Genomic DNA, 18280 nt, shown 5'->3' on the forward strand with positions numbered 1-18280 from the left:
GACATGGAGAGCTCCATGATCTCCCAATTAAGGAGGAGACCCTAGGAAGCCATCTCATCATTTCCCAGTGTTCTAGACTTCCTCATTGTCTCTAGAAACCCATCTTCCCATAGGATCACATCATCTCTGAAGCTCACATGCCTATGAGGCTCTTGCCTCCCTCTTACTGGAGAAGGCTGGGAGTAGACATCCCAGAGCTTCTCCCAGAGCCTCCATTTAAGGCTTCCATAGCAGCCATCACATCTCTCACCAAGGAGGACATCCTTGTGTCTCTGGGCTAGCACTTTTCCTCCCTCCTTCACTCAGTCAATAAGCATTAAGTGCCTGCTAGGTGCCAGGCTTACCCCAAAAGACAATCTTCTCCCTCTGGGAGCTCACATCTAGTGGGGAGACCACACTCAAACAAGTATCTACAAAAGAAGCTAGATACAGAATAAATGGGAGATCAGGAAGAGGGGGAAGGCATTAGAATGAAGGGAAGTTGGGAGAAGATTAGGACTTGCATCTCCTTTCCCCACTTTTCAGCTTCTTGTGTATTGTCTCTTCCTGTTAGATTGTAAATTCCTTGAGGGCAAGAACCATCTTTTTTTTTTCATTTCTTCTTATCTCCAGCATTTAGCCTTTCAGGAATTTAGTACTTTATAAATGTTTATTGACTGACTGGCATAATCTCATTCTTTTAGGTTTCTATTTTTATGCAAATTTCATAATGTCACAATTTATAGTACTCAATAGTATATGCATAGTTGTACATGTAAGATAATTATGTAATATATACAACATAAATCATTTATAAATAAGTCTATACAATTCATATAAGTCTATATATTATTTATTGTTATTTAATATTTAATAATAAATAGTATTTGCATATTAAATTATATTCTACATAGTCTATATATTATATATAAATAAGTCTATATATAATTTATAAATAAGTATAAATAATATACCTACTGGAGGCATGTGATTTTTTATAAGTTAAGAAGTTTTTATAAGCCATAAGTTTTTAAACTTAGAAGCTTAAATGTTTTTAATATATTTATTTATAAGTTATAAGGGTTGTTAATTTTCAGTTTCAGTCATGACCAACTCTTCATGAACATATTTGGGGTTTTCTTGGCAAAGATTTTGGAGTGGTTTGCCATTTACTTTTCCAGCTCAGTTTATAGATTAGGAAACTGAGGCACACAGGGTTAAGTGACATATGTCTGAAGCCAGATTTGAACTCAGGAAGATGAGTCTTCCCATCTCCAGGCCTGGTGCTCTCTCTAGTGATACTGAAGTTCACAGAAGCTATCCTCTTGGGTCACAGAACAAGCACCTGTGAGAGAGGGATTTGAACTCGGGTCTTTCTAACAATAGGCCCAGCATCCCACTCCTTCTGCTGGCACTGCCTCCTAGTTGAAATGAGGCAGCTTAGTAAAGCGGGAATGGTAGCCATCCAGGATTCTGGTCCTGAATGAGCACTCACTCCTAACCTGTTCTTGGTTCAGTCACTTTAAGCACTGTCAGAGACTCAGTTTACTCATCAGTAGGCAGGATAGAACTGTTTTGTTTTTGGTTCTGTTTATGTGTATCCCTCATGTCTCTGAGGGTGCCTGGCACATAGTGCACCTCATTAAATCTTTGATGAACCATAAAAAACGTTCGAGAACAGTAATTATCCTGTAATCATCCCAGAATTCAAGGCCACATGGAGTCAGGATGAGGACTAGACTTGGCATTTTCTGGCAACAAGAACTCCTCTACCACAGCAGACTGGCCCCTTCTCCGCCCCTGTGGTCTGTAGAGGCTTCTCCTGCCCCTGGACGTCAGTGATTCTGGAAGAGAGAGTGAGGCGGTGACTGGTACGGCTCCATCTCACTTCTGTCCATTTCACCAGACATGACGTCAACCCAAGATGTTGCTGGTCCTTTGAAAGGACGGATGAAGAACACGTCTTCAGAGGCTGCACCAGGCATCGAGAGTTCAGGGATTCACCAGGATTGTGCAGCCAGCATGTCAGAACTCAAACTCAGCTCCTCCTGGTTTCTAAACCAGCTCCCTCCACCCTGCACTCCACTAAATAATGTGCCAAGTAGCATTACAGTTTTTGAAACATGAAAGAAGAAGGACTTTCTACATCTTGAGTGTAGTTTGCATTTATTCTGCATCTATTTCTTTTCTTTTTAAAAACTCTTTACCTTTGGACATAGAATCAATATTGTGTATTGGTCCCAAGGCGGTTGAGCAATAAGGGCTAGGCAATGCGTTTAAGGGACTTGCCCAAGGTCACACAGCCAGGAAGTGTCTGAGGCCAGATTTGGACCCAGGACCTCTTGTCTCTAGTTTTGATTCTCAATCCACTGCGCCACCTTTATTTATTTCTTTTCTTTTCTTTTAATTTTCTCTATTTATTTTCTATTTAATTGTGTACATGGATTCTCCCCTAATAGAATTAAGCTCCCCAAGAGCAGGGGCTGCTTTGTTTCTTCCTTTGTCCCCCTGACACTTAGCACAGTCCCTGGCATGGTGGTAATCACTTAATGCATACTTATTGATTGACCGTGATATCTTATTGTTTTGTTCACTAAGTTTGCTTTGATTTGGCAAACCATCCTGGCCACTCTTCCACAAGTACCAGAGAGCGATGGCAGGGGCTCCTTCCTCCTGTGCATGCCTCTCCCTGATTAATGTGCTTATATGAAGGCATCTCATTTGGGTGATTCAAAATTAATGAAGCTACAGAACGGACAGCCAGCATGAGCTCCTTCTGCCTGTGGGAAAGCACAATGACTCATTTTCTCATGTGTTGATTATCTGTGACTGACGAGGGACCCTGCCTGTCGATTTATGGAATTACGTCCATCATGGGACAGAATCAAGGGCGCCACCTTTTATGCTGGGACACAGAGCTGTCCTTGTCCAGTCACACCTCACACGCCAGCATCAAGGAAATATCAGGGACAGGACCACTCCATCATCCTGAGAGAACACTCCATCAAAAGGAGGGAACACAGCAAAGGAGCTGCCGCCATCCCCTCAGGCAATCAAATTCCAATTAGAAGAGAGAACTTCAGCTTTGGCCTCTCTGCTTGGCATCTCCATGGCTAGACTCAATTCAGCATGTCAGTAGGTGCTTATAAAATGCCTCCTATGTGATAGACACTAGGCTGGGATTTGGGGATACAAATACAGAAGTAGAATAGTTCCTGCCCTCAGAGAGATTACATCCATCAAGGGGGACATAGCATACTCGAAGAAGTCAATGCAAATCAATCTCTCTCTCTCTCTCTCTCTCTCTCTCTCTCTCTCTCTCTCTCTCTCTCTCTCTCTCTCTCTCTCTCTCTCTCTTTCTCTCTCTCTCTCTCTTTCCCTCCCTCCCTCATTTCACTGCCTTTCATTCTGTCTGTCTGTCTCCCCCTTCCCTCCCTCACTCTGTCTCTCCTCTCTCTCTTTCCATCTCTGTCTCTCTCCCTCCCTCTCTTTCTCTCTCGATACTTACCTCTCCTGTGTCTGTCTCTTTCTCATCCCTCCCTCTCTCTGTCTGTCTGTCTCCCCTCTTTTTCTATCTTTGGGTGTCTCTGCCTCTCTCTTTCTCCCCCCTTTATGTCTCTGTCTCCATGTGTCTCTCTCTGTCTCAGAAATTAGTTTGGCACGAGTGTCATAAGAACTGGGGAGATGAGGAATGGCTCTGTATAAAAGTCAGCACTGAGCTGAGTCTCAAAGTCCACTGAGAATGGAGTCCTTCCTAGGCATGGGGGACAATTTGAACAAAGGCAGGGATGATCATGAAATAGTGGCATTTGGAATAGCAAATCGGGCATTTGGCTGGAACGTGGGAGCACCTGTAGGAAGTGATGTAAGTAAGCCTTGAGACCTACTTATTAAGGACATCAAATACCAAACCATGATAATGAGAGTCCGAGGTGAGGAGAAGATCAGTCGTTCCTGGCATGAGGGAGAACTTATGCTAAGGGAGGAAGGAAAGAAATCAAGTGGCAAGGAGAGGACACTACCTTCTGCTAAACGCTGAGGTTGCTGGAGGGGGATCCTTGAAAAGGTCATTAAGGAATTTTTTTTTTTAATTAAAACCCTCACCTTCTGTCTTGGAATCAATACTGTGTATTGGCTCCAAGGCAGAAGAGTGGTAAGGGCTAGGCAATGGGGGTTAAGTGACTTGCCCAGGGTCACACAGGTAGGAGGTATCTGAGGTCAAATTAGAACCCAGAATCTTACATTCCCAGGCTTGGCTATCAATCCACTGTGCCCTTCAGCTGCCCCTTCTCTACTGTCTTTTGATGAGCTATTGTTTAACATTTGTTCCTTGGTTCAGTACATGTATTGAAAACCTTCAAGGGAAAGGAAAACTTGGAAATTCTCAAGCAGAAAGCTGACATTTGTTTTGTCTTCATTTTGCTTGTTTTTGTTTGTGTTTTAACTCAAACCTTTGGCAGAGGTAAAACCCAGACTATAAAAGAACAAATAGAGAGAGACTTCTCTGACCCTTGTATTGGGGAATAAAAGAATCCCAGCATTTCCATGCTGTGCAGCTCATTTGAAATATACTGGCCCTGTATTAAATGTGCGTATGCCCTGCTGAGCCACAGTGAATGTCGATGTTCCCTGCTAAGTGACCTTTTAAATACTGCTTTACAAATTGCTTTGGAGTGCTGGTGGCAAGAGGTTAAAAGACTCGTGCATCAAACACATTACATGCCATGGAAGTTGGTTATAATTAAACACACACACACACACATACACACATACACACACACATTCTTTCTCTCTGTCTCTGTCTCTGTCTCTCCTCCTTCCTTCCCTCCTTTCCTCCCTCCTTTCTCCTCTCTCTGTCTCTGTCTCTCTCTGTCTCTGTCTCTCTCTGTCTCTCTGTCTCTCTCTCTCTCTCTCTCTCTCTCTCTCTCTCTCTCTCTCTCTCTCTCTCTCTCTCTCTCTCTCTCTCTCTCTCTTTCTCCCTCCCTCCCTCTCTCTTTTTCTGTCTTCCTCTCTCTCCCTTCCCCCTTTCCATCTCTCTCTGTCTCCATACTAGGCATTTTCACTGGCTTCCCCCTATGGGGAGAATGATTTTCCTCCTTATCTTTGCCTCCTGGTTTCCCTGAAGTCTCAACCACTACAGGAAGCCTTTTTTGATCTTCTTTTAATCTAGAATCTCCCTTCTCTTAGTTATTTCCAGCCTATTTTGTATTTAAGCTTGTCGATACGTGGTGGTTGGCAAGTTGTTACCATCAGTAGACTGTGAGCTCCTTGAGATCAGGGACTGTCTTTTAGCTTTCTTTGTATCTACAGTCCCATACCTGGCACATAGAGGCTTAGCAAATATTTATTAACTAACTGTTTCCATCTTTGTCTCTGTCTCTGTTCTTCTATTCCCTGTCTCTGTCTCTGTCTCTGTGTGTCTCCCTTTCTGTCTCCCTCTCTGTCTCTGGCTCTCTCTCTGTCTCTCTGTCTCTCTCTCTGTCTCTCTCTCTCTCTCTGTCTCTCTCTCTCTCTCTGTCTCTCTCTGTCTCTCTGTCTCTCTCTGTCTCTGTCTCTCTCTCTCTCTCTCTCTCTCTCTCTCTCTCTCTCTCTCTCTCTCTCTCTCTCTCTCTCTCTCTCCCTCCCTCCCTATTTTCCTTTCCATCTTTCTGTCTCTCTGTCTCTTCTTCCAGCTCTCTATTGCTCTGTCTTTCACACACACTAGCATGCACACACGCACTCACACATACATGGACTTCCTTGGACAAAGGGAGAAACCTAAGGCCCAGGTGACCATACTGAACTGGACCCTCAGGACTGAGGGGGAAAAACAAGACCCCCCTTACCTCAGGGTACCCACCCACCAAGTGGTTTTTCCAGGTTTATATTGGGCATAGAGATTGGTATTTTGCATATCTATATGACTTAAACCAGCCATATTTTGGAGTTAGGGGGGAATTTAACTTCACTCCTGCTTCTGATACAAGTTAAGCTCATCTTCAGCCTTTTCCCTCCATTTCTGTGATCACTAACAAATCTCAACATCATGCAGCCTCACTTTCTTCATCTATAAAATGGGGCTAATAATACCTTCAGTGTGTACATCAGGGTCGTTGTGAGGCTCAGATAGAGTTGGAGTAGGAATGGGGCATAGAGCCTGAGATTTAATTTGTAAAGAGACTGTTCCACCTCTTGCCATGTGGGAGAGAAGCATGGAGAACCGAGAAGATGCTCCAGGTCACACAGCCTATAGGTCTCAGAGACAAGAATTGAACCCAGAGCCTGAGGCAACTGTTCTCTCCACTGGGCCAAGCTGTCGCTTACTAAAGGAGATGATGTGGGTAAAGGGCTCTTCAAACTTTAAAGAGATCTGTCAGTGTCATCTGTGTTCTGGCTGCCACTGAGATCTCCTCTCCCCAAGCAGAAACTAAGGTCAGCCAGAATGCTCTGGAATCCCAGAGGATTTGTGGAGAAGCCATTAAAGCTTGTAATTATCCTCACTGATTCCAGCCACAACTGGCTTGATTTTCAAAAAGGATCTGCATCCTGCCCTTTTAAAAAGGCTTTTTATATTAGTAACAGTTGATCTTCTAAAGTCACCCTTAATGAGATTTCTAGAGGCCAAGGAAATGAATATCTGCTACAAATCCTAAAGCCAGTACTTCTAAAGAGCCTGACTTTCTGTGTTGGGCTGAGGCAAAGGAATTGGCAAGGATTTGGTTGCTGGTGGCTAATGCTTGGTACAGGAAGGAGAATGACCCAGAAGCTTGCTTTTCTTGGGCCTTGAGTCTTGCTCTCACTTCAATTTGCAGTTTCCCTGTGTGGATATTTATTTTGTTTTGTTTTGTTTCTAGCAGAGATCATGAGATAAAATTTATAGGTATAGTCATGATGAATTCTCTAACCCTAAGTCAGATAGTTGTCTGTGACCAAGATCAGCACTAAGCAAACAATAGACAAAAGAGTAGATTTAACTTCATTCGGGGGACATTCCTCTGACTTCTGTTGGCTTCCTGGTTAGGAGTGGGGGCTCATAGTCTCAGTGGCTCTTTTTGAAAAGGGCTCAGCTTGCCCTAGTGAGAGGACTTGACTGTCTCTTGACATAATAATTGTTTTCCTCAAAAAGTTCATTCAACTTCTCAATGGATGGTTTTCATTGGCTCTTTTGCTCTTTCCCTACACACAGTATGTGTTTAATCAATAATCTGTCACCTTTATCTGCCCTCCATTTACTTGAGTCTCACTTTACATGACTAATGTGCTTTGTTTTTCAGACTGAAACCTTGGAAACATGACTTTCTTTGGACTCTTGGCTTTGCTTATTCTGCCAAGTATGGCTCTCAGCACCAGTTTTCCTGATGAAACCATTGCAGAATTGTCTGTGAATGTGTATAATCATCTGCGGGCCACTGGGGAAGATGAGAACATTCTCTTCTCTCCTTTGAGTATTGCTATCGCAATGGGAATGGTGGAACTGGGAGCCCGTGGGTCCACCCTGAAGGAAATACGTCACTCTATGGGATATGAAGGCTTGAAAGATGGTACGCCTGTTGATTTTTTGTTCCATGGGTCTTTGTGGATTACTTCCAGATCAAAGAATCATAATCACAATATCTCAGGAGTTGGAAAAGGACCCCATAGTCCATATAATCCAGTCTCTGTCTGAATAGGAATCCTTCTAATAGCTTGCCTTGTCTGAAGACCTTCAGAGAGAAGGAACCATGTATTCCATTTGGTAATAGCTGTAACTATGAGGAAGTATTTTTTATATCAAGCCAGATTTGCAATTCCCTTCTATTTCTCCAAGTTCTACCTTCTACAGCCTGGCTAATCAACTGTGACTATATCACTTTATACAAGTAGCTCTGTGTTTGTGTGCGTGTGTGCACCTATTTATTCCTGTTAACTATTTTTGTATAATTAAGTCAAAAAAAGCTGAAAATTGTGTTTGTTTCATGGCCAAGTGCTGGAGTATTCTAATCAGTCATATCTCTAAATTTGTCATAGATCCTTACATATAGAACTGGTAGGGAGGGTAAACACCATCTGGTTCAACCCTTTCATTGTGCAGATGAGGAATTAAGGGCCAAGAAAGGTTGTGATTTTTCCTAGTCACAGAAGAAGTAAAAAGAATCATGATCTGAACCCAGGTCCTTTGACAACAATTAAGGCACTTTCTACTATGCTATTTTGTCTTACCTTAGTCTACATAAGAAACCGTGAGCTAACATAAAAGCATTTGATTTTAATCAAAACACTGTTGTCTTGGTTACATATTCAACTTCCATAAAACTAATAACTATGGGCATTGCTTATTTGCAAGGTCAAGAGATTGTAGTGAGGTGACATGTCATGGAAGTTATGAAAATAATCATACCCGTCTTTGACCCAATAATGATGGTCTTGGGAATAAGCCCCTGAGGATACATGTTATCAAAAGGAAGGAGAAAAATCATTCTCTTGACGTTTTCATAGAAGAATGATTTGTCCTTAAATGTCGATCAGTAGGAATACACGCCAGAATAAATTGTGGTAAACTAATGCACTGGAGTGTTATAATAAAATTAAGATGACAAATATGATGAGTAGAAATAGATCTGAAAACACCTCTAGGAAATAAAAATCTCTCTCAAAGTAAGAAAAGCCAGGCCTGAAAGAGCAGCGTATACACACTGGGCTCTTACGAGAGGAAGAGGCAGAGCAGTCTCCTAGAGACTTACAGGGACCTAAAAATTGAATGTGATATTTCATACCTTGAAATGCAGTTATTTGAATATATGTAAATAGATGCAAAGCAATTTTAAAGTGTGCTGATATTTAATATTGTCATTTGATTCTTTTTTTAAATGCAAGACACAGATTTCCAGAGAGTTGAAAATGGCACCATACCATTCTAAATGGCTGTGACAATAATGATGATAAATTAGAGTAAAAGAAGGATCTTGTAGTTTTAGAAGGAGGACATCTATGAGGGGGACAGGTGCTGGTGTTCTCTACACTCTACGTAGAGAAAAATGGGAATTAAGCCTTGGAATCAACTTCAGTGAAATTAAAGAGATTCTTAATGTTTTCCTCTTTCCCCAGTTTCATCAACTCCTTAATTATCTAGATATCCGGTAATAAAACATGGCTTTATGACTAGATTCCTTAGCTACTTCAAGAATTTCATTTTCTTTACATATTAAAAAATAGTTAAATTAGAATTTTGGGAACAAATTTATACTTAAAAGGGACATTTTTAAAGTAAAAGGGATGTATTTGACTTAACTTTCTAACTAATCAGAGTTTGAGAGCTAGTTTCTATTAGGTAAGGATTGGTTTACAACCTCTCTCCCTCCCATTTTCTCATCTATAAAATGAGAAGATAAGTTTCAAGATGATCTCCACCCTTGGACGATCCATCTTCCTTTCCATCTACTCTTATTTTTTAGTTGTACATTCTGAAATGGAAACTCTAGTAGTAAGGAGAAAGGATGAGAAGGATGTTCTTGCTCCCCTTCCCACCTCCACCCCCAATTACTCCTCTTTGAAGTTCAGTCTTAGTTATGTCCTCAGCCTCCAAACCGTATTCTTACCTACTCTTAACTTCCCCTTTCTCACCCGTTCCCTTCCTATTCTTGACCCCAAAGACCTTCCATCAATCTAGACTTAGTTCCTGTACTGAACTACCCAAGATAGTCTGGCCTGTATTCCTCTGACCTACAGAGGAGGGTCCTAGATTTAGAGCTGATGTAAGGAACCGAAGAGATGATCAAATCAAACCTCATTTTTTCACAGAGGAACCTGTTAATGCATATATTTCTTTGACACCTCCAGGCAACTTTTTTTTCAGAGAGGCAACATAAGAAAGTAGAAAGAATACTGGCTTTAGTATCAGTAAGCCTAGGTTCAGAATCCTATCTCTGCTTTTTCAGATCCCAGTCGCAGACCTTGGCCAAGCCCATTTAGATTTTCTAGACCTTACTTCCCTCAACTGTAAAATGAAGGAGTTGGGCCACATGTCTTCTAGGGATCTCTCCAAGCTCTTAATCTGTAAACTCTCACCTACACGATCAAGGCTGCTACCAGCTCTGATGTCGATGATTCTGACAGTCTCAGAAAAAGCAGCCAGTTTCTAAGTTAGAAAGTGCCAATTCAGTAAAAAGCAGCCTTAATCACGATGCCAGATAAGCCCAGAACTATCAGGATTTTATCCAGTGTTGCTATCTTAGTAGGAACTTAACTTAGATCTACCGGGTATCTGAATCAGTGTAATAAGAAGTTGGGCTATTTCTGTTCTACCTTTTCCCACTGCGTTTCATTCAGTTTAAGAAACCTCCTTTAACCACTTTTAGGGGAAGAATTTTCCTTCTTGAAGGACCTCTCGGACATGATAACCACTGAGGAGAACCACTATGTAATGAAAATGGCCAATTCCCTCTTGGTGCAAAATGGATTCCATGTGAGCGACCAATTCCTGCAGATGATGAAAAAGTACTTTCAAGCGGAGGTTGATCATGTAGATTTCAGTCAAAACGAGGCTGTGGCCAGTCACATCAACAAGTGGGTGGAGAACCACACCAATAGTAGGTTTTTGTCTTCCTTTCTTTACTTGCTGGCCTTTATTGGAAAAGTTTGCATTAGAAATAATTTGTGTGTCTAACTTTTATGGATAGATCCAGGCAAAGGGGGAAATCCAGGTATTGCTCTGGATTATATTACCTTTTTTGTATTTTCCATTTTTCCATTTTCCCATTACCTTCTGAATGTAAAACAGCAAAGGTTTGGATATCTGAGAGTTCCATTGAGCGAGTGGTGGAAGTCAGTAATTGGACATTCCAGGCACTATCCTTTTACTTGTGCTTCCACCATCTGGTTAATTATCTGAAAATGTGTGCTCTTCTGATTTTGAAAATTGGTGGATTTCTTAACTAGCAACTGTTTTTTTTTTTTTCTTTCTCCATCTGCCTCTGTGTCTCTGTCTTTTTCCTCTCTGTCTCTTGTGTCTGGCTCTTTTTCTTTCTCTCTCAATTTGAAAATAGAAAAGAAAAGAAGTTAGACAGGATGTTTGGAGTCGTGCAGTTGTCCTCTAAAAGAGGGATGTCAAGCCTAAATAGAAATAGAAATCACTAAACCACATGTAAGGATCCCTACAGATCACATATGGACTTAGTTTTAAACTGTAATATTTTATCTATGTTTTAATATATTTTTATTTTGTTAACTATATCCCAGTTACATTTTAATCTGTTTCAGACCACATTTGGGAGTTTAGGAAGTCACACATTTGCAGTAAGACCAAACTTTTAGTAAAAGGAAAAAGTAAAAAATAAAAATTGAAAAAAAAACCTTTTAGTAAAAGGAAAAAAAAAAGAAATTTAATGAGAGTGTAAGGTCTTTGAGGGCAGGGCCTGGGATTTTTTTTTCCCATCATTCTAGTTTTAGCACAAGCCTTTGCATTTATTTTGGAATCGAGAGGATGCATGATATCGTTGAAGTAAGCAGTTCTCAGTGAGGAAACTCCTCCTTAGTTGCTGATTGGCAACTTACCTTTTTAAATAATTACATGAGCCACAGACAAACCAAAAGAGTGTTCTAAATGTATCCAGGTGGCACCTTCATCCCAGTCTTTCTGCCTCCTAACTAGTTATAGTATCATTTTTGCATAGAATATATTCTTAATAAATGTTTGTTTAACCGATTTAAATTTTCAAGCTGAAAGAAAAAGAAGAAAAAATACTATGAGAGTAATCTCAAATGGGGATGGGCTTATATATGTATATATATAACATATAATAATTATTGTTATCAATTAATAATAATTATACTATACATAATAAATATGTACATATAAATTATACACATACACACACAAAAAACTCTCTTTTTCAGATATGTTCAATTTTTTTCTTGCTCTAAAAGCCAGATGAGTTTATAAATAAGATAGAAAAACTAATGTTACAATGAGAGGTTTTATTTAAACAGATGATAGTGGTCAAATAAGGAGGAAATTACCTTAGCATTATGTATACTTCCCTACCCAAAATAATAGTTTTAATATTTCCTGAACATAGTAATTTTTCTCCCCGGGGGACATTATATGGAATGAAGGAAATCTGAAGAGAAAACCTATTATTTTAAAAACATCGGCTGAATCACATTTTCCTGTCAGAAGGGTTATTACTAACATAATTTGTGAGGGTCCAAAACAAGATTCAACTCCAAATTACAACACGGGAACTCAGTTTCATTCTTTTCACTCCCCCCCCCCCAACATTCATAAAGTAAATCAAGAGCAGAGAACCTATCAGAAATAAGACAAGTTACTGAGAATTGTTTTTATCTGCAAATTCTTAGGGAACGAGTCGACTTTTTTCCCCTCCTTTTTTAGCTACTTCAGGCACAGAATTGTCAGTTTGGGGAAAATGTGTTTGGAGGCCACAGCCAGACTGGGTTTAGCCAAGCTAAAGCCCACCATAATTCACTGCCACTATAGAACTGCAATCTCATCAGCGTGGGCATGTTCTCCAGTAAAGCAGACTGCTTTAGCCATCCAAGCCAACCCTTTCTGTGATATTCCTGTCTGCACCCATTATGGTGAAGAAACCCATTTACATTGTTCTTGTGCATCTATTTGTTTTAATAGAATTAAAACCAATTCCTTTTATTTGGGGAGCTACCCCCCACCCCAATGTGTACTCTGGAAAGAGTTATAATCAGAAAGAATTTTAGTCTTTTTATGGCAGTTTTGGGAAACCGTGGAGCACAATGTTATTACGTCATGGAATCAAACATCTTTTGTAAATTTCCTGTAGAATTCTTAAAACTGAGCATTCGATTTCAACGCTTTTGGCTTCATGTTTATTTTGTGGATAAAAGTGGAGTCATAATTTTCTCCTACCTCTCCCCACTCCCCTTGCTCTCTCAGAGAATTTCCCTTCTGCTCTCAGTGACTCACTTGTTCCTCTCTTTTACTCATTTCTACTTCATCAGGTCAAGTGAAAGATTTGGTATCAGCAAGAGACTTTAGTGCTTTGACTAACTTGGCCCTCATCAACGCCGTCTACTTTAAAGGGAATTGGAAGTCACAATTTAGACCTGAAAATACAAGGACCTTCTCCTTCACTAAAGATGATGAAAGCGAAGCTCAGATTCCAATGATGTACCAACAAGGAGAGTTTTATTATGGTAAGTTAAGACCTCATTGTGGATCCCCCCCACAGGTGGATGTTCCTTTTGTATTTGATGTTGGGCTAAGAGACTTCTGGAACAGATATATTCAAATGTCTCTGTGATCTCATTAGTGTACTTACTTCCTCTAACAACTCCTTCCAACTTGTCTAAATACTAGGGATCTTTTTTCTGATATCCTCTCATAAATTTTCAACAGGGAGTACACCCAACATGCCAAGTCTTCTCAATTTTTTGCCATTCCCTGGACACCCATAGAACACTTGGTCTTAACATTGACATTCTCTCTCTCTCTCTCTCTCTTTCTTTCTCTCTCTATATATATACGAGTAGTCCAATGAATTTCTAACGAATTATAAAAAACTGCCAACAGTTTGGAAAACAATTCAACAGTCTTAATCTTGTTTGCAAAAGTTCCCTATCTCTAAGTTAAATACTTCTAGAATGCCTAAAATGACATTTATATCTATGATGCTTTTGTAAGAGATCAGACTATATCTAGAAAGAAAGCATTTCTCAGTGGATGATTTTTTTGGGGGTAGTAACACTGGGAGCTCTTGCTCACTAGCACGTCTTTTGCTTTTGCATGTTTTTGAGGGAATCATTTAGATGACCTCAGCCTTTGATCTATGGTGATTTAGAAGTTTGGGGTATTCTTGTTCCCAGATATGAATGGCAGCATGTTGAATTTATGTAATGATGAATCAATCAGTAATTAAACATTTACTAAAGTGCCTTAAGAGGCAAAAAGCAGTTTCTGCCTTCAAGGTGCTTACAATCTAATAGTATAGTTGTGGGGGATGTTCTGCATAGATTAGAATAAACAATTGATTTTACCTAAAATCATTAAGTTTAAAAGAAGCCAAACTAATATCCAGGATGAAGGGGTAAAAACATGCCTTGAGAAAAGGAGATCTGACTAGTTAGTGTGAGACTGGGATAGCTCAGCTCTCGTGATGACTGGCAAAGATGGAAACAAAAAGCAGAAGCATTAGTTAGACTCTTTGGACCATTGGTCATAGTGTAGTATTGGAACCAATCCATTTAAAGACTGTGTTGCTCTATTTGTTTTCAATAGCCATGTCCATTCGGAATCGTTACACTTGTTTAGAAAATATCTCTCTTCCTTTGGCCAGATCTACAGGGGCCAAGCAAGATCTGTTTCCTAAATTAGATGTCTTAATCATGGCAAACATGTCAGGTCATACAGTGAGTGCAATGTGGCTATATAGAGACAACACGGTGGGATTGAAAGAGCACTGAATTTATAATCAGAGGACTTGGGTTGGAATCGTAGCCCTGACATTTACTGGTTGTTTGACCATGGGCAAATCCCTTCACCAGTCTGGACTCCTTTTTCTTCTTGTTGTTCAGTCATTTCAGTAGTAGCCAATCCCATTTTGGGGTTTTCTTGACAAAGAGTGGAGTGATTTATCATTTCCTTCTCCAGCTCGTTTTACAGATGAGGAGACTGAGGCAAACAGTGTTAAGTGTCTTGGGCAAGGTCACATAGCTAATGAGTTGTCTAAGGGAAGATTTGAACTCATGAAGATGAGTATTCCGGATTCCAGCCCCAACACTCTATCCACTGAGTCACTTAGCTATCCTTAATGGGCTGAAGTCTCCCTATTCTTAAATGTTGGGGCTGGACTAAATAATTTGTTACATCCCTTTCAGCTCTACAGCACTGTTTCATGACCTTGCTGAGCTCTTGTCAGCTCATTCAGTTTTTGAAGTGTCTTCTTTTATCTATAAGGTTAATTGAAAAATTTCCCCCAGACAAGTTTGTTCATTATCATGATGACATTCCCTCAATTTGTAATTTTGTATATAATTTCACATTTTATTAGTAAATCTTAGTAGATGGAACAGTAGCTGAAACACTGGATATGGGGAAACTTTATTTACAGCAAAAAAATATAAGTAAATCTTTCAGACCTTTTGAAATTGAGCAATGATTCCAAATAAACCCTTTTTCTCTCTGATATCCTTATTTTCATATTTGAACGAAAACTATGGGATGGATCTAAGAAGCTTTGTCAGAGTCCATTCAACAACAATTTTTTGCTTCTCTTTCTGTGACCTTTTATTCATTTTTTAGGGGAATTTAGTGATGGCTCCAATGAGGCAGGCGGCATCTATCAAGTTCTGGAAATACCCTATGAAGGGGATGAAATAAGCATGATGCTGGTTCTCTCCAGACAAGAAGTCCCACTCGTCACTCTGGAGCCATTAGTGAAACCTCAGCTGATTGAAGAATGGGCCAATTCTGTGAAGAAGCAGAAAGTGGAAGTGTATCTCCCAAGGTGAGAAGGCTCTGCGGGGCTTTGGGCCAGTGATTTAGGTAACTCATTCTAGATTTTCATTTAATGCTCGTCTTAATTAATATTAGCACTTGGTGTTCATGAACTTGGTTTCCTATCTAAGGAATATAATAGCCCTAAGAGATTAAAAAGCCTCATTGCTGTTTTATACTAATTTTTGTTCATTCCAGAAAAATTTTAGACATATATTGATGGTAAATTAAATGCTGTATTTCTTTAGAGTTTTAATTGAGAGTTGGGTTGTGCTAATTCAGAGAGATGGAGGAGATATTATTTTAGTATCTTGTAATCAGTAAATATTGATGGAATAGATTATATATATACACATATATATCTATATGGAGATAATCAATGTAGGAAACTAGGATTAAGGAAGATCGGAAGAGCCTTCCAATAATGAAAAATCAGAAAAATTCTTTTTATAATTTGTTCAGATTTGTGCAAAATCAAGGACTGTTGCATCACAGATTTGCAAAGTAGGTGAAATGGTCTCAAAAGCTTTCTAGTTGACCTCTCTCTCAAATGTTCAACAAGCTTTGCTTGAAGTCCTCTCTCCAGGAGACCTCTCCACCTCCCAAGTCAGCCCATTATACTTTTGGAGAGCACTCATGTTTGAGAAGTCTTTTTTTTAAACCCTTACCTTCTGTCTTGGAATTAATATTGTGTATTGGATCCAAGGCAGAAGAATGGTGAGGACTAGGCAAGTGGCTTGTCCGGGGTCACACAACTGGGAAGTGTCTGAGGCCAGATTTGAACCTAGGACCTCCCATCTTTAGGCCTGACTCTCAATCCACTGAGCTACCCAGCTGCCCCCTGGGAAGTCTATATTTATATAGATACACAACAATCTTTGCATCTTCTACCCATTGATGGCTTATTCTCCTATCTAGGGCAAGCAGAACAAGTCTATTCCCTTTTGTGCATGAAAGCCCTTCAGATGTTTGAACCCAGCTCTCAGCCCTTCCCACCCTCCCCTAGACCTTTTCTAGACCAGACATTGCCAGGCCATTTGAAAGATCATCCATTGGCATGGCGGAGAGTTACCATATCCTCCAGGTTATCACTGTTCTTCCTGAAATGTGGTCCCTAGAACTGAACCCTAGAGATAGAAGCTGACCACGGCAAAGGGGAAGAGGACTTTCATCACCTCCCCCATTGTCCAAATTCTATATCTCTTTCAGAGACTTAGGGTTCAAACCAACATTTCATTTAATAAAACGGAAATTCAAATGCCCCTAGTAAAAGCAGTCCATCAGGTGATTGCTGTGTGACCCTGGGCAAGTCACTTAATCCCAGTTGTCTAGCCCTTACCACTCTCTTGCCTTGGAACCAATACTTAGTATTGATTCTAAGTAGAAAGCTGAGGGTTAAAAACAAAGAAAAAGATGTTTAGGAAGTTCAAAACAAATCAAATACTCTATCAAGGAAGTTAAAGTAGTCAATCAGTCAACTAGTATTTATTTGGTTTCTACTCTATGGCACACACCATGTCAAGCAGTCAATAGGAAGATTCCCCAGGTCTCGAGAACTCTCCCCAAGAGTCAGAAAAACTTCTTTTCTATTCATTTCCAAAGGAAGCTGCATTCCAGATCAATCCACCTAGGAACAAGGTTAACCCCAACTTCCCCAAGTCTACACCACTGCTTCCATGGCCATGGCAGGTCTAGACAGTTTTACAGGAGCACGTGGGTTTGGTCCATGTCTCCCCACTTCTACCATTATCTTAGTCCATAATTCTCTACTTCCTGACCTCTTGTCACCAGTACCATACATGGTCAGGGTCCCAAAAATCATTTTCTAGCATAGTACTTCCCCATGCTATCCCTGCTGCCAAGCTGGACTCTGTGCCTTTCCGAATGAAGCCTTTAAGCTATGCTTCCTTCATAGGCTTCCATGTTCCCTCAACAATTGTTGAACTTGCAATCTAGTAATCCCCTTTCCTATACTTGAGAAATTGATTTAAAAACCAAAAACAGAACTCAAGGGTTTTACATTCATCATTTCAGAAGATCTAGTGAAATCCAAATTCATTGTATTTAATTTAGTCCATCATTTCTGCCTTTTTGGGATCTTCTTGGCTCAGGACTCTCAGTCAGCGTGGCAAGTATTTCTTTGAGGTATTTTTTTATGAAGGCTGATGAAAATTTCTTCCCTAGGATTCTCATTGACATTTTTTCTATAGGAGGACCATTTATAAATATAACAACAACAATAATACTAACTAGTGATTACTATGTTCCAGGCACTGTGATAAATACTTTACAGTAATCTTATTTGATTTTCATAACAACCATGAGAAGGAGGTGCTAAATTCTACAGATTAGGCAAACAAAAATTGAGTGACTTGCCCAGAGTTAACTAAAGGTATCTGAAACTGGATTTGAAATCAGGTCTTCTAACTCCATGCCTACTTATCTATCTATAAAGGCCCAATTCCACTTATCCATGCACCAAACATATCCTCAAGGAATGAATAACACTATATGATTTGTGATAAAATCAGATTTTGTTGTGTGAAAAAAAATTAGTTGTCTAATACTTAAATTTTATGGATAATTTTTCTAACAAACTAACATATTGAACCCTAGAGTATTAGTAATTAATCTTATATAACTATAAATAACTAGTTATTTATATATATAAATTTATATATATATGTATATATATATTAATAGTTAAATAAATAAATAAATAAAAAGCAGGTCTCATTTTGGACAGTTCATGTCAAATTAGAAATGAGCTCAACTATTAAAATAATCCTTTAGAATACATTGTGTTTTCTCATTCCCTTTGCTTTTCTCTTTTTCCTTCCTCTCTCCTTTCTCTCT

The 18280-nt window shown here is 39.7% G+C and overlaps 1 protein-coding gene across 3 annotated transcripts in view; it reads left to right on the plus strand.

Moving 5' to 3' along the window:
* Window positions 1-18280, plus strand: part of SERPINI1 (serpin family I member 1) — a 104653-nt gene that overhangs the window by 67154 nt on the left and 19219 nt on the right. For all 3 annotated transcript variants that reach the window (XM_007502253.3, XM_056807348.1, XM_056807349.1), the window contains 4 exons: window positions 7233-7499; window positions 10293-10523; window positions 12931-13125; window positions 15230-15434. In XM_007502253.3, coding sequence (XP_007502315.1) covers window positions 7250-7499; window positions 10293-10523; window positions 12931-13125; window positions 15230-15434 — 881 coding nt within the window. In that variant the 5' untranslated portion in view covers window positions 7233-7249. The remainder of the gene's footprint in view (window positions 1-7232; window positions 7500-10292; window positions 10524-12930; window positions 13126-15229; window positions 15435-18280) is intronic.

Source organism: Monodelphis domestica, chromosome 8, assembly GCF_027887165.1.
Source record: "Monodelphis domestica isolate mMonDom1 chromosome 8, mMonDom1.pri, whole genome shotgun sequence".
In the NCBI taxonomy this organism is placed as follows: Eukaryota; Metazoa; Chordata; class Mammalia; order Didelphimorphia; family Didelphidae; genus Monodelphis; species Monodelphis domestica.